Source organism: Bos mutus, chromosome 4 (genome assembly GCF_027580195.1).
Source record: "Bos mutus isolate GX-2022 chromosome 4, NWIPB_WYAK_1.1, whole genome shotgun sequence".
NCBI classification, from domain to species: domain Eukaryota; kingdom Metazoa; phylum Chordata; class Mammalia; order Artiodactyla; family Bovidae; genus Bos; species Bos mutus.
The window spans coordinates 53640822-53656758 of NC_091620.1; the positions used below are offsets into that span (position 1 = coordinate 53640822).

Genomic DNA, 15937 nt, shown 5'->3' on the forward strand with positions numbered 1-15937 from the left:
GGCAGGGTGGGGGGTGTGGATGGTCTGCAGAGCAGTCCCTGCCCCTCCCCTGCTGGGGACACTGTCTGATCCCTCCCCCAACTCCTCCTGCTCGCTCATCTTTCTCTTTCAGACTCCTGCCTCTGGGTCCAGTCCTGTCTCCCCACTTTCCAGCTTGTGTCTTCACCCTGCATGCCCTCTCTGTCTCTCTTACTAAGCCAGACCCGCCTCCCTGTCTCTGCCTGGGGATCTACCCCTTTCACTTCCACTTTTGCTGATTCTGCTTCTCTGTCCATCCTTCTCTCTCTGTCTCTCTTCCTCTCTGTCTGTCTCCTTTTCCTCTTCCTTTTCTCTGGGTCTTTCCATCCCTCACTTTCATGCTCCCTCCTCCCCACTGCCAACCACAGGCCTCCCATCTCCAGGTTATCTGCTTTTCCTTCTGTCTCCCCTAGGGTCCGCCAGCTTGACAGTCTTTGAGACCAATATCCTCACCTGCCTTCATTTCCCCGCTCCTGCCCCGAGATCATTTTCTCAAATTGCCCCAGAAGCTTGAGGGCTCCCAGAGTGGGGGCCTTCCATATCCTCACCTATCTCAGGCCTGCCCTTGACCAGAGTGTCGGGGGTGGTCACAGACAAGCTCTCTGTACCCTCTGGTGTTGCCGTGTCTCCATCAGCTGAGATCTGGCTGGTGGGGCTGGGGGCCCTGGGCTATTCCTACAGTGACATCCAGTGGCCAGGTCTGAACCAGGTGCAGGAGGCGCAGATAGCCCCTAGGAACCCCAGGACCTGTGGGCTTCAGGCTAACGTCACTCTCGAGTGGGATGGGGATGCCAGGCCAGCAGGGTCACGGTGCCCGCCTCCTGGAGGGCAACGTCCACCTGCTGATCCCTGCCGCTCACCCCGCCCTGTCCATCCGGAGGCCTGGTTTTGCCCTCCGGCATCCCCTGAGCTTTGCACACAGGGCGGGGACACCTGGATTTCTCTGGCCCCCTGAGTGGGGCCAACTTGGAGGAATTTCTCAAAGCCTATTAGAGCAGTGGCTGCCTCCTGCCTGCATCCTCGGGCTGGGCAGGGCTGAGGGCGGAGGGAGAGAGGGAGGGAGGGGAGAGAGGAGGAAGGGAAAAAAAGTTGGCAGTCCGACAGCAGAGCTGTGTCTGCATCCATCGCTGAGAGGAGGCCTGTGTGGTGTGGGGCGGGCCAGGAGCAAGGAGAGGCCTTCCTCCCTTTGTGCTCCCCCCTTCTCCTCCCCCCGGGGCCCTATAAATAGGCCCAGCCCGGGCTGTGGCTCAGTTCTCAGAGGGAGGCGAGCACCAGGCAGCGGTCTCAAGCCAAGCCCCCTGCCAGCATGGCCAGCGAGTTCAAGAAGAAGCTCTTTTGGAGGGCGGTGGTGGCCGAGTTCCTGGCCATGATCCTCTTCATCTTCATCAGCATCGGTTCAGCCCTGGGCTTCCACTACCCAATAAAGAGCAACCAGACGACAGGTGCAGTCCAGGATAACGTGAAGGTGTCACTGGCCTTTGGGTTGAGCATCGCCACGCTGGCCCAGAGCGTGGGCCACATCAGCGGTGCCCACCTCAACCCAGCCGTCACACTGGGGCTCCTGCTCAGCTGCCAGATCAGTGTCCTCCGGGCCATCATGTACATCATTGCCCAGTGCGTGGGGGCCATCGTTGCCACTGCCATCCTCTCGGGCATCACCTCCTCTCTGCCCGACAACTCGCTTGGCCTCAATGCGGTGAGTGGGGTGGCCCCAGGCTCTGGGGGCTCTAGAATGGTGCTGAGATGGGTCCGTCTCATCCTCCACCCATTGTGCAGACGGGGACACTGAGGAACAGAGAGGATGAGAGGTTGCTGGAGGTCAAGCAGAGCTGTACCTGGAACTCAGCTATGCCTCCCGTCCAGAGCCTGTTTTCTGCCAGGCACTGTGGGAAGCTGAGACCCAGAGCATAATGGTCTTGCCAATGTCCCCTGCGGGTCTCTATTGTGGGGAATAAGCTCTGGAGGCAGCTAACAGTGGGGCCAGCGGATCCTCACCCCTGGGCTGCAGTTTCTTCCCCTCCCTCCCCTCAGCCCCGTCTGGGCAGCGGCTCCCTCCCCCACGCAGCCTGGACCCTCTTACACTCTGCCTGCTGCCCCCAGTCTCCCTGGACCACACGTCCGGCATGTCTGCAGCTGGTCACACAATCCTGTGTGAGCGAAACTCTCCCAGAGGGGCTCCCGCCTTCACACAGGCCGCCCCGCCTTCACACAGGTCCTCAAACAAACTGCCTTCAAGGAAAAAGCTCCTCTTGCTCTCCTGGCTCCGGGAATGGGACAAGACGGGAGGTGAAAACAGTTTCAGGACAGCCTGCAGGTGACTTTCCTGGATTGCAGCAAAGGGTGGGTGCCGGAGCAGGGACATCTAGCCTCCACTCTGATGGAGATGGACATCTTCCATCTCTGGGTCCGCTGTCTATCACCGGATGCAGAGAGGTGTGGCGCGTGTATTTGTGTCTGTGAGCAGTGTGTGCACACGTGGATGCCGGCATGGGTCTCCGAACCTGTGAAAGCTGGCTATGTTACTTCTGAAAGTGTATCTGTGAGCGTGTCAGTGCTGCGGTGTGAGTGTGTCTGGAGGTGAGTGCATACATGTGTGTGCCCACTGCTCGGGCCTGATCTGGGGGCACTCATGATAAGCAGATGTGGGCGACTGGGTGGAAGCTGTGGAAAAGAATTCCTCCCGGGCCGCTTAGCACAGCTAATTGGCCGTTGGCAGGCAGCTGCCTGCTGTCGCCGACCTGGGCTTTTCCAGACCCTCAGCCAAGTGCAAACTCAGACCTGGCTTGGGCCACAGCAGGGGGAAAAATTGGCCTGAGAGGCCGAGGAAGGCTTGGAGGAGGTCTCAGAGTGCCCGAGGAGGTGTTTTCACAGGGAGGGAGAGAGAAGGAACCAGATCAGATCTGGGCTGGCGGGACCTGGGCAGGGCAGGCGGGTGTGGGGACAGTGAGGGAGGTGGCCAGAGGCTCCACAGAGAGTGGCGGGTGATTAGACAAGCAACTGTCCTCCCGCTTCTCAGCCAAAGTCCAGATTCGGCTGCGAAGGTCCGTGCAGAGGGCAGTTGGCATGACCCTGCCAAGCAGGGATTAGCACGCCTTGTGTCACCGTGACACCTCACCCAGTCCAGGACTGAAGGTTAGCCCTTCGGGCTGGAGTTTAAACTTTAGTCAAGGAAGATGTGGCCTCCGTGGGTGTAAGGTCCTCCAGGCTTGTCTCTAGTGGGGGCAGAGCTGGGCGACCTCAGGGCATGCCCACGGAGTAGGGTCAGGATCACGTCGGGGCTCAGCTGGGTATGATGGGCAAGGGGAAGGATCCTTCCTGGGGAGGAATAGAGTCTCCCCAGGCCTTCTGGCCCCCTCTTGACCTTCCTTCTCAAGGGCGAGTCAGGCCAGGCATCTGCTGGTGACTCTGTTCTCTCACACAGGCATCCCAGGCAGGCCTGAGGAGGGCAAGCATCCCTGTGCAATCTTGATCTGGCCACACCCTGATTCAGTGTCTTTTTCCCTTGCCAGCCTCCATTTTTCCAGTCTCCCCAATACCTGAGCTGGGTGGGTTGCAAGAGAGGGAGAAAAGGGAACCCAACCCTGAGCAGGGAAGCAGACAAGTTGGGTTCAAGGCCTGGCTGCTTACTTGTTGACTTTCTTGGAGCTGAGAGCCCTTAAGTCTCCAAGAGGGGACCTAGGTCTCTTTGATATCTCTTGGCCACACCCATACTGCCAGCAAGCTCACTTTGTGGACTTGAGTTTATCTCTCTTCACAGGAGGGGCTGGCTAAGAGGAGCCCAAGAAGTGCCAGGCTGAACATAAGGGCATGAACATTGTTGTGGGAGCCCAGGGACTGCCCTGGCCCCACCATGGAAGTTTGGGGTCCAGAAACACGTGTCTTGGGCTGAAGAACTCAGAAAGGGTTCAGAACACTGAGCCTGGGATCTAAAGGGACCTGGGAGGTGGCCTCAGTGCCTCAAGAAGGGCAGAGACCAGTCTGCACAGCAGGTGACATGCTCTTTCCTCCAGGCTCTGGGAGAGGTTTCCCCTAGCCCCTTGAGTCCCGGGCCTCTCCAAACCCAAACCAGTCGTTGGCATGGAGATTTTCAAGGAAAATAGGGAAAAGAAGTGGCAGGAAGTGGTTGGAGTGAGTCAGGGGGTGTCCCATGGGGATATGTTGGCGAAAACTTTCTCCTCACTGAGTCAGGGCTCAGGATATGCCCTGGAGCAACCGTGGACCTCTCTCCATCCTGCCACATCCTAGCCGGTTCTCAAAGCCAGACCCTGAGTTTATTTCTGGAGTGAAAGACAGAGGCAGCGGCAGGTGCCTGGCCTGCCCTGCCCTACTTCAGCTACTAATACAGTGTGATTTCAGGCAAGCCACCTCATCTGTGTGGTCCCAGGTCCCATCTGCAGAATGGGTATATCGCAAGGCGTGGCTGGGTGCTGGGAAGTGGAAGATGCTCTTGAACCTTGAAATTCTGATCACTCACTGCCTCTGTTCACTCTTCCCCTCTCTTGCTTGCTCACCCATGTTCGCTGTAAACATGACTTTTGCTACTGCAGACTAAATTCGGGGCTGAGTCAGGCGGCTCCCTGCTCTGAGGAGTCCATGGTCCCGAGTAAGATAAGGCCACTGCGCATCTGTCAATGATAGGGGGCAGGAGGCAGGTGTGATAAGACGTGTCAGGATACCTGGGAACTTCTGACCTCGAGCTGCGATGAGGGCCAGGAGGCCTTCAGGGAGGAGGTGTCCCGGGAGCCTAAAAGTAGAGATTCCAGAGTGGAGGGAAGGGGTTTCCAGCAGAGGAGGTCATGGCCTGAGAATCACAGGGTGTGGCTGATGCAGGGTTGGATAGGGGGTGGGTCATGGTGGGAGACTGGGGCTCTAGAGAAAAATGAGAGTTCAGGGTTCAGGTCAGTGTCTGCCTGCGTCCCAGAGCCTGTGAATTCAGCCCCTTTGGGAGCTCAGGCAGAGTGCAAACCTCCCTTTTCCGGGGTCTTTTCTCAACCCCGTTGATGCTGGGCCTAACTGCCTGGAGAACCTCTTCTACTTGTTGCATCTGACACCTGACTTTAGCCCCAAACTTTCTGCTTCCCCAGTTTCCTAAGCCTCAGTTTCCCCAACCACAGAATGAGTGCCCCCGACTCCCTAACCCTCTTCCCCGTGCCACCAGTTCTTCCAGTGTTGAGGGCCCTCCGCCTCCCCCAGAGTTGAGGGTGGACTGGGGAAAGGGAAACCGGTTTTCCGATGGCCCTGTCCAGGGAGTGGGCTGGGGGCTGGGTGGTGGTGCCACAGATGGGACATGTAATTACTGTTTCCAGCCAGAGTCCAATGAGGGGGAAGGCGTAGAGAGAGGCAGAAGCTTTGCGGTGGAGACTTTCCTCACCATGGAAAATTCTGAGGCAGTTTCCCCCATTAGAGCCCTTGGAGCCGCCCTGCCAGCCCCATATCATCCATCCCGACACTGGCCCCTAACCAGGGCTTGCTCTGGGAATCCTCCTCTGAAGAGACTATGCCCTGAGAGGGGATACGGCCCACCAGGGCCCCTCAGTCTGAGGGGATTCACCTTGTTCCATTGTTCTCCCCAACCCAGGTCACAGCCTTCCCTCACTGCATTAGCTCACTGCAGGCCAATCCGATGCAGTCTCCCGCAACCTGACCTCAGGCCCACATGGTGTTCCCCACTTTCTCTAGGGCCCCACCCAGCAGGGTGCCTTTAGCCTTACCCACTGAGGGCTTTCCCCAAGCACCTCAGACATGCCCCCTGCCTGCACCTTGAAGACTGGCTTGGGCAAGCTTTCCTGGAGGCACAGGGAGCCCTTGATTCTTGCTGGCAGAGCCCCCCTGGGGGGCATGGTCCTTGCCCTCTGGAAGAACAGATGTATCTGAGCCTTGTGTGGGCTAAGCCCACACAGCTGCAGATAAGGGCAGGAAAATTCCCTCAGCCAGACCCTCTGTCCAGGTTCAGAGGGGCTCCTTAACCCAGGTGGTTCCCCGGGGGTGAGTGAGGGGCTCTCTTCACACAACCGAGGAGCTGCGGGCCAGTGGACGAGTACACCCTGAGGCCGAAAACAACTCACAAGCTGGTAGTAAAGGTGGGAAAATGCCCATCCCCATGAGCACGTCCTTTCAGTGCCCAAAACCCCACCCTCAGGACAACTTGGGGCTGGTGTCTGCTCAGGCTAAAGAAATAACTTACTATTTTAAATTGGGGAGGGACAGCTTCCAAATCAATAAGTTCCTGGTCACCAGGGCTGTGCAGGTAGGGTGTGTTGGGCAGCCATGGCTCTGGGGCATGTGGCTCTTGTGGGGGGGCAGTGGTGGGGGCCATCTAACATTCCAGGTGGGCGGGAGGCCCTATGACAGGCTCTGTGCTGTACAGAGACCGGCCGTTCACACGACCAGGTGGGAATCCTGCACTCAGGACCCTAGCCTGGAGGGTGACTGCAGGTCTTGGGGGAAGGGGTCCCATGTCAGGCAGGAAGGAATCTTAGAGACAGTTTGGGGCTATAATCTGGGCTGAGGCCTCTATTTTACTGATAAGGAAACCACGGCTCACAGACGGGTGGAGTCACTCAAGATTGTGTAGCAGGTGATGGTGGAGCAGGACTGTGACCCTAGCTGCCTGCCTACAACCCTTGAAAATCTCTGCAAATTGCACATACTTACACTGTACTGGCACACATGTGTGTGTGCACAGTCACAACGATATGATGCACATGGGCACGCACACACACACACACACGGGTGGGCAGGAAGCACCTTTTCAAGCCTGGGTGGTCCCCCTCTAGCCCTGGGACCCTAGGAGGGTGGAGGGGGGGCCCCTCAATGGCACTTCTTCCTTTCCCGAGCAGGAAGCGGGGGCTGCCCCCGAGTGAAGAAAGAAGGAGGGAGGGAAGGAGGAAGCCCTTGCTTTGTGTATTATTCCTTGTCAGGAAGGTGAAATGGCTTCTGAGAGCAAATAAAGGGCGCCTTGAGACCTGCTTCTTTCTCTCTTACTCAAGGGTGCTTCCATCCCTTCTCCTCCCCCATCCCCAGCCAGTGGTGGACCTGGACGTGGGAGCACAGCACACGGGGACAGGGTGACAACTCAGAAATGCCACTAGACACACAACACAGACACACGAGGCCACACAGAGCGCCCTCCCCCGACCCCACCCCAGAGCCCACCACTGCAAGAGACAGCGTCCCACCTAATAGGGTTAATACGTGACTAGTTCGAGTGTCCCCCGTGGGCTGAAAAAGAGGGTATATTCTTGAATTTGAAAGTGCAGGGCGTACGGGGTTTGAATCTTCCCTGTTCTTGCTGTTTATGTTATTGACACTTCCCTCCATCAGTTTCTAAGGGAAGTTTAAACCCCTTCGCTCTGGTAGTGGATCGATCATTTTCTTTTTGTAATTCTGTGAACTTCTGTGTCATCTATTTTTAGGTTGTATTCTTTAGTGTGTACAGGTTGAGAACTTTTATAACTGTTGGACAGACTTTTCACTTACTTAGTGTCTAATAAACCTCTTAATGTCTAAGGAAAAAGAAAAGAGTCACATCTGGACATATGTGGTCACCCAGAGACTCTGCAGAGAGCAATGCAGAGAGACACACAAAGCTGTGGATACCCAGAGGCACATGTGCGCTTGAAAAAATCACCGATGGAAGGGTGATACTTGGGGAGGGGGCTCACTGAGGTCCCCCTCACTGGGATACTGAGTTCCGCAGGCAGTGGGTAGGTGGGGCGGTCCATGATATCTTGTTCTTTAATGGATGCCCAGAGCCCCGCCAGGCCTGGTTCAGGAAGGGTGGGACCCCAGGATGCTCAGGTCATGCTGGGGTCTTGGGCCTCAGGAGTCACTTTGGTCAGTCTGCTCATGGGCAGCAGGGAGAGGAGGGTTCGAAGTTCATTGCCTGGAGAGGTCGGCTCTGTGCCACCCTGGGGCCTGGGGCACCCTGGCAGCTACAGAACATCTTCTGCCAGCTCCTCAGTCTAAGGTGGCAACAGACAGGACCTTTAGCCACATGCATAGGTAGCCAGCACCTTTGCCTGTGAGCGTAGGCAGCATCTGGCATTGCCATCTCCTTCCCAGGCCTTGACCTCCCCGTTTGTAATCTCACAGAGTCTTGAGCATGCTGCCCTGCAAGGTCCATAGAGACTAATACTGGCCTGCAGTCTCCCAGCTAGAAAGCAAATGAATCAGCCCTGACTCCAGAGAACTTCCCTCTAGAGTGGGTAGAAATGCTAGAAAATTTACATAATCTGCCACTTCTTTTGGGGGAGAGGGGACACACCGAACGGCTTGTGGGATCTTACTTCCCTGACCAGGAATCGAACCCAGGCCCTCAGCAGTGGAAAGTGCAGAGTCCTAACCACTGGGCCTCCAAGAAATTTCCTTGTCTGCCCCTCCTGTCTCCACACAGTAAGTGTCCCTTCGAGGTCTGGGCAGGGAGGTGAGAAGGTGTCCACATTCTGTCCCCACTGAGCTCCCAGCCAGGGGTTCTGAGGCACCCGATAAGAGGCAAAAAGGTTATTTCTCTGCAAGATTTGCAGGCTGTTCAGTGAGGGCTTGATGAGTGAAAGCAAAAGTTAATTCCAGCCAGGGACCTGAGAAAACTTCTTGATGCTGAATTGGAATTGATGGAGGAATCTGAATTGGCCCTTGAGAGTGGGCTTCAGTGGGTTTGATACAAAACTGGAGAGTTTGCATCTCTCTGATGCTTAAGATTAAATGTGTGGCTTTTCTCTTATTTATACTTGTGTTCAGAAAATTGTTACTTTTTTAAAATTTTGTTTTGTTTTGGCCTTAATTAGTGAAATATAAGACCCGGGCTAGGCAAAATGCTCTGGGGATGTACAAACTTTTTTTTCAGTAACAAGTAACCACAACTGGGATTAGCCCTATTTATGCAATGTGTCAAATTCAGTAGGTTGTAAACAGAAACATGGGCTTCTCAGGTGGCTCAGCGGTAAAGGATCTGCTTGTCAAACAGGGGATGCCGGTTCGATTCCTGGTCTGAGAAGATCCCCTGGAGAAGGAAATGGCAATGGGCTCCAGTATCCTTGCCTGGAGAATCCCATGGACAGAAGGAGCCTGGCGGGTTATCCATGGGGTCTTAAAGAGTAAGAAACGACTTAAGAGATGAAATAACAATAGTAACAAAATCGGAACATAGGGTCTGAATTTTCACTTGCTCTTTTCTGGACGTCAAATTTCAGCAGACCTTAAACTATCCATTTCAATTTGGAATGATTGATGTTTTTTTTGTTTTTTGTTTTTTTTTTTCAGATGTAAGTAGCACAACTTCTTAGGCAGTTGAAAGAGAGGAGATCGTAGAAGCAATCAGGGGAGGCTTCCTGCTGATGGCAGTGGTGGTAATGGGTTTCAGTTCAGTTCAGTTCAGTTCAGTCGCTCAGTCGTGTCCGACTCTTTGCGACCCCATGAATCACAGCACGCCAGGCCTCCCTGTCCATCACCAACTCCCGGAGTTCACTCAAACTTACGTCCATCGAGTCAGTGATGCCATCCAGTCATCTCATCCTCTGTCGTCCCCTTCTCCTCCTGCCCCCAACCCCTCCCAGCATCAGAGTCTTTTCCAATGAGTCAACTCTTCACATCAGGCAGCCAAAGTACTGGAGTTTCAGCTTTAGCATCATTCCTTCCAAAGAAATCCCAGGGCTGATCTCCTTCAGAATGGACTGGTTGGATCTCCTTGCAGTCCAAGGGACTCTCAAGAGTCTTCTCCAACACCATAGTTCAAAAGCATCAATTCTTTGGCGCTAAGCTTTCTTCACAGTCCAACTCTCACATCCATACATGACCGCTGGAAAAACCATAGCCTTGACTAGACGGACCTTTGTTGGCAAAGTAATGTCTCTGCTTTTCAATATGCTATCTAGATTGGTCATAACTTTTCTTCCAAGGAGTAAGCGTCTTTTAGTTTCATGGCTGCAGTCACCATCTGCAGTGATTTTGGAGCCCAAACAAATAAAGTCTGACACTGTTTCCACTGTTTCCCCATCTATTTCCCATGAAGTGATGGGACCAGATGCCGTGATCTTCATTTTCTGAATGTTGAGTTTTAAGCCAACTTTTTCACTCTCTTCTTTCAGCCTTCAAGAGGCTCTTTATTTCCTCTTCACTTTCTGCCATAAGGGTGGTGTCATCTGCATATCTGAGGTTACTGATATTTCTCCTGGCAGTCTTGATTCCAGCTTGTGCTTCTTCCAGCCCAGCATTTCTCATGATGTACTCTGCATATAAGTTAAATAAACAGGGTGACAATATACAGCCTTGACGAACTCCTCTTCCTATTTGGAACCAGTCTGTTGTTCCATGTCCAGTTCTAACTGTTGCTTCCTGACCTGCATACAAATGGTAATGGGTTTAGGGAGAGGAAATTTACTAACCCATGTGGTTCTGGACAGTCAAATTCTAAGGGCTCTGGGCCGCTAGGATAAGGTATATCTTAGAGTCCCCAGGGGAGGTATCACTTCTTGTGGACTGGGCATGGCACCAGGGCCCCTGGTCTGCTCACTTTGCATGAAAAGTGATGTCCTTGGGCAGAGCAGGAGCTGAGATCCTGAGACCTGGTTAAGAACCCGGGGAGAGATGAGTTCGCCCAGACCACATCTGTGATGAGTGCGGTGGGGATGAGGAGTATGAGGCAGGAGCCACTTAGAGGGATCATTCCATTAATCAGAGTGGAAGGGCTGGTTTCAGGACTCCTGCCAGCTAGCAATTAGGCCAACCCTGGAGAGCAAAGGAGAGCGTGTGGAGGCGTGCGGGAGGAGGAGCCCTGAGCTTCCTGAGTGCTCAGACACGGAGGGCAGCGGCAGGTGTGAATATGATGGGCATTGGTGCAAGTTGCCTGGCCTCACCAGCCTGGCCTCCGTGGAGCCTGTCTCTGCTCCAGGTGGGCCTCACTCTATTGTTCACACTCCTGAGCAGCACAGCCCCTCCTGTTCTGCCTGCCCCACCTAGTTCTGAGGATAAGAGAAAGAACCAGAACAAAGCCACAACTATCCTGAGCCCACCTGCCTCTGCAACCCTTTCCAAATGCCCCAAGACAGCCCCTCTCCCTCCACCCCATGCCTTAGAACCTCTGGCCTCCCTGGAGAATGGTGAAGGAAAAATTAGATCTACTTTACAGGTGGTGAAACTGAGGACCAGAGACGGGCAAGACCATGGTCATAGGGCCAGCAAGTAGGAGAGTAGGGACCTGAACTCAGGGTCACCTCTACAGCCCCACACTGGAGTGCAAAGAAAGCTGGGTACTTCCCAGAGGGCTGGCTGACCTGAGGGGCTGCAGCCCTGGGGTCGACCAGGAAAGGCGCGCAGAGCTTGGGCTGCAACGGAGGGGAGGGGATATGAGTCATTTTCCCTGTGATCCAGGGTGGCAGACAAAGGCGGGAAGAGAATTGTTCTTTTAAGATGGCCTCAGGGTGGGGCTGTGAAAACCTCTGAATGGTGGAGGGCTGCCCCCCACCTAGGATTCTGCAAAATGCCCTGTAGCCTTGGAGACACCCCAACCCCGCTAAGGAAGAAGGTTCAAGTTCAGTCTTATTTGGACACACCAGCCCTGCCTGGGAGAAGGCAGCCTCTGGCCACATCCAGGCATATTTGTGAGTGGGCCTTGGCCCACGTGGCCCAGGTCCCCTGTGTGGGCATATTTGGCCCCTGGGACCGACCCCCACATGGGGGGATGGTGCAGGGGCTCCTTGGGGAGGGGTCTCCTGGCTGCAGCTGCAGAGGGAGGGCTCTGGTGACCTCATGGCAGCTCCCAATCCCTTCTTTTTCCGTGAGTCATGTTTCTAAAAGTGGCCCAGGAGCAAGTGGGAGCCAGACGGTGGTGGCGGGGCCTGTGTGGCCAGGAGGGAGAAGGAGGGGGCAGATAGGGAGGGTGGGGCCCAGAGGAAATGGGAGAGAGACAGCAGAAGGGAGAGACAGACAGAGGTGGGAAGGAGACAGAGGTGGGGGCTGCGAGGAACACAGGCTCAAGGGAGAGATGGACATGGGAAGCTGCGGCCAGCTAACTGCTGAAGTCCCTTTCCAGCTTTGCAGGGGATGGGGTGGAATGTTCAAGATGTGAGGGTAAGGAAAAATGTCTCCATCTGGGCCCTCCCACCCATTTGCTCCTCTTCTTCTTTGACTGTCCCTGAATGTCCCTGATCATCTCTTCCCATGTCTAGGGCTTGCCTGTCATCTATGGCCTGGTCTGGAGGTAGGTGGATGCAGAAGCACCATCCGCCTCCAGGCCTCTCTGGCCTCTGGGGAGAATGCTGTGGGACATTCTCCCACATGTTTAGGACAAGCTGGTTCTTCCTCAACAGATGTGGGAGGGGCCAAGGCCTGATGCTCACTGCTGGCTATATGTGCTTGAGTGTGGTGGATGCAATGGGCTCTGAGGGCACTGAGGATCTGGCTTTTGGTGCCCAGGCCTGGGGGCCCTGGGACTCCACCCTCACCACTCTGCTCACTGAGCCTTGCTGCCCCTCTCTCCTACAGCTGGCCCCTGGCGTGAACTCGGGCCAGGGCCTGGGCATCGAGATCATCGGGACTCTGCAGCTGGTGCTGTGCGTGCTGGCCACCACCGACCGGAGGCGCCGTGACCTCGGGGGCTCCGGGCCCCTGGCCATTGGCTTCTCTGTGGCCCTGGGACACCTGCTGGCGGTGAGCTGGGGGAACTTCCCAAGTAGGAGTGCTGGTGGGGAGGGTGGAGCCAGGCTGCTGAGGGTGTCCTGTTGAGGGCAGGGGGTGGGACTCTGACAGGGCTCATTCCATGGGTTGGGGGACCAGCTGCCCTGGAGAGGGAGGCACAGGGCCTGGCTGACCATCCTTCCAGGTCTGATGGTCACTGCCCTGTTTCCCCTCTGGTCTTATTCCTCCATGTCACCCTCTCCCTCCCTCTCCCTCTGTCTCTTTCTCTCCATCTCCTCTCCTGTTCCCCCTGACCCTTCCCTCCCACAGATAGACTACACCGGCTGCGGTATTAACCCTGCCCGGTCCTTCGGCTCCTCGGTGATCACGCACAATTTCCAGGACCACTGGGTAAGGGGTCTCAGGGCTGCCCCGTGCAGGTGGGAGGGAGACTTTGGTGCCTTATGGTAGATCCACCCCCAACCCTGTGACATCATCTCCCATCACAGAGGCCCTGAGAGATGGCCAGGGGGAGGAACTCAGGAAGATGAGACCTGAGATGCAGAAGTGGTGGGTTCACATCTCAGGCAGGGCAGTGTAGGGAGCTTCCCCTTCCAGATCAGACCATGGTCTGATCATTCCAGGCATGCTGAGTTGGGTCGCACAGAAGCAAGGAGAAAATCACTACCTAAGTCCTGGCTTGGGCCAGTTGTAGGGGGTGGAGGGCTGCAGATGCTGGGGTTCAGCTCTGCCTTCTCTGTCCCAGGCACAGGTTGGGGAGCAGCTGTGCAGTGGGGGGTGGGTCGGGGCTCTCATGGGAAGCAAGTCCCATCAGATGCCCCCTGAGCACGTCTGCTGTTTGTTCCTAGATCTTCTGGGTGGGGCCATTCATCGGAGCAGCCCTGGCAGTGCTCATCTATGACTTCATCCTGGCGCCACGCAGCAGTGACCTCACAGACCGCGTGAAGGTGTGGACCAGCGGTCAGGTGGAGGAGTATGACCTGGATGCCGACGACATCAACTCCAGGGTGGAGATGAAGCCCAAATAAGGGGGCCAGGCCTGGGCATCCACATGGGGGGTGTGGGGGGCAGGGGTGGGCAGAGGGAGGAGGGGTGAAATCTGTATCATAGACACTCTGACAAGCTGGCCAAAGTCACTTCCTGAAGATCCACAGGGCCTGCGTGGCCAAGCCTGATTTGGGACTGTTGCTATCACCTTCTTTCTCTTTCTCCTTTTCTCGGCTTTGGGGATCCCTGAGGACCAAGATTTTCCAATCACCCATTCCCTTGAAGTCACAAAGGAGGTGAAAGAGAGGGACCCATCTTGCTAAGTTGTCCTTTCAGAGTGTGATGGGAGGTATGCCAGAAAGCCCCCTCCATCCCCAAATTGCTCACCAGCTCACCTGCTGAAGGTGCCTGGGGCTCCTCGGTGATTGCTTTGTGCCTCCGGGAGTGGCCCTCTTTTCTGTAACATGCACGTGCCCCAAGGATGCTCTGAGGGGAAAGAGACCCCACCAAGTGCAATGGTGGGGTCAGGGGGCAGTCAGAGCCTGTCTTTGCAGCCTGGCTGGCTTCCAGGGCTGCTCCCCCAGCTCTGGAGGTGCTGTAGGACCTTGGGAACGTCTCAGTCTTGGGGACTCAGTGACTCCATCTGTAAAGTGGCAGGGGTAGGGAGAGCTACGTGGGCCCGAGACCCCTCTCCAGGATTCTGTAAGTGTAGACACACTGCACATTCTGGAAGACCTAGTCTGGCCCAGCGCTGCTTCTTCCACTTGCCCAGGATATAGCTGTAACCTACACATCTATGTGAACACATGTACATAGGCACACATGTTCCAAAACGAAGAGCAATAGGTCATCCAGCCGTTGGAAGTTCCCGTTCCTGGGGAGCAGGGCTGAGAGTGGACAGAGCCTGCTGTGGCAGAATGAAGATCATCTGAGGGAGGGGGAGGAACGTCCACGTTTCTTCACTGAGTTGTAGTTGATCTTTTCCACCTATCACTGCATCACCCTCGTCGTTATTTGGTTCTTCAGTTTCTCTTGCCAGTGCAGACACAGGTCAACATTACGTAGGGGTGTGTTGACTGAAGGACACTTGGCCATTTGAAGGTCAGCCCCTGGAGACAGATGTCCTTGCTGGACCCTTAGCGAAGGTTCCGAGCCCCCAGCTGATCCTAAGGTGGGAGGTGAAGCAGAGTCCTCTGTTATTCCAGAGGTCCTGGTTGGAGGCACTGGGGGGAAGTTGGGTGACCTGCACAGGCTTCCTAGGCCATAGGCCTCCCTCTTCATTTATTTGGAGGGGAGAATTGGTCTTGACCAAATGAAGTAGCTATGGCTGCAGCCCAAGGATAGTTCTGAGCACAGTCTGTTAGTGGGGGCAGCTATCTACACATTCCATAAAATTCCACCAGGGCCCGAGTAGGTCCCCCCATGCCCCACAGCCACGATGGTGACAAACACTGAGAGACACAACACATAGGTATCTGGAAGCAGCAGGACGACCAGGAGGCCCTTAATGGTCACAACACATCATGACATCCATGCACTCTCTCCTCCATTTCGCTTCTAGTCCATTTAACAGAGAAAGAAACTGGGGTCCAGGACCCGGAGCAAGATGATGATTTGGCCAGGCCTAGCAGCCAGGGCCATGTCCCTGGACTGTTAGACTGGGCCCTCTTAGACCCAGATCCTGCATTTCTGCTTGGGTAATGGCCTGGTGCCAGGAAGGGTGAGGGGACTCTTGGAGGGGAGAGGGGGGCACTCCATCTTGTCCTGTTCTGGCTGCTGCACACAGGACCCTGCATCTGTCTGCTCTGCATATATGCCTCTTTGGAATTGGAATTTCATTATATGTTAAGAAAATAAACATAATATAGGTCATCCAGACTCCTTGGAATGAAGGTTTTCTTCTTTGGGCACCATGTTCCCACAAGGGATCTCTGGGTCTGAGAACTTGGGCCCAGTCTGAGGGGGAGCCACTGCACCCCCGGATCCCTGGTCTCACGGGGTGGACACAACCAGAGCGCCATCTGAGGGACATAAGGCTCCTGCAGGATTGAAGTGTGACAGCTTGAGGATTCCCTCTGACCCCCTCCTTAGAACAGAGCCCAGGGAGCACCAGGGACTGCCCGGGCTACACTTCCTCTGGCCCTTCTCACATTTCTGACCCACCTGCCCTGGGCCTGGGCTCTGCCTGGGGGGCTCAGCCCTGGGAGTGGAGGTGGAGATGGACTCACCCATCAGAGTGAGGTTAGTGCCAGGAGCAGGGGAGGCTGGGGAAAGGTGACGTGCAGCACTCAGTTCCTTA

General features: G+C 55.5%; 1 protein-coding gene across 1 annotated transcript; it reads left to right on the forward strand.

Annotated features, from left to right (window-relative positions):
- Window positions 1-1257: 1257 nt before the first annotated feature.
- Window positions 1258-15516, forward strand: AQP1 (aquaporin 1 (Colton blood group)). Its single transcript, XM_005889140.3, has 4 exons — window positions 1258-1714; window positions 12499-12663; window positions 12961-13041; window positions 13500-15516. The coding sequence occupies exons 1-4, from the start codon at window positions 1325-1327 to the stop codon at window positions 13677-13679; spliced, it is 816 nt and encodes a 271-aa protein (XP_005889202.1). The 5' UTR covers window positions 1258-1324; the 3' UTR covers window positions 13680-15516.
- Window positions 15517-15937: the final 421 nt, after the last annotated feature.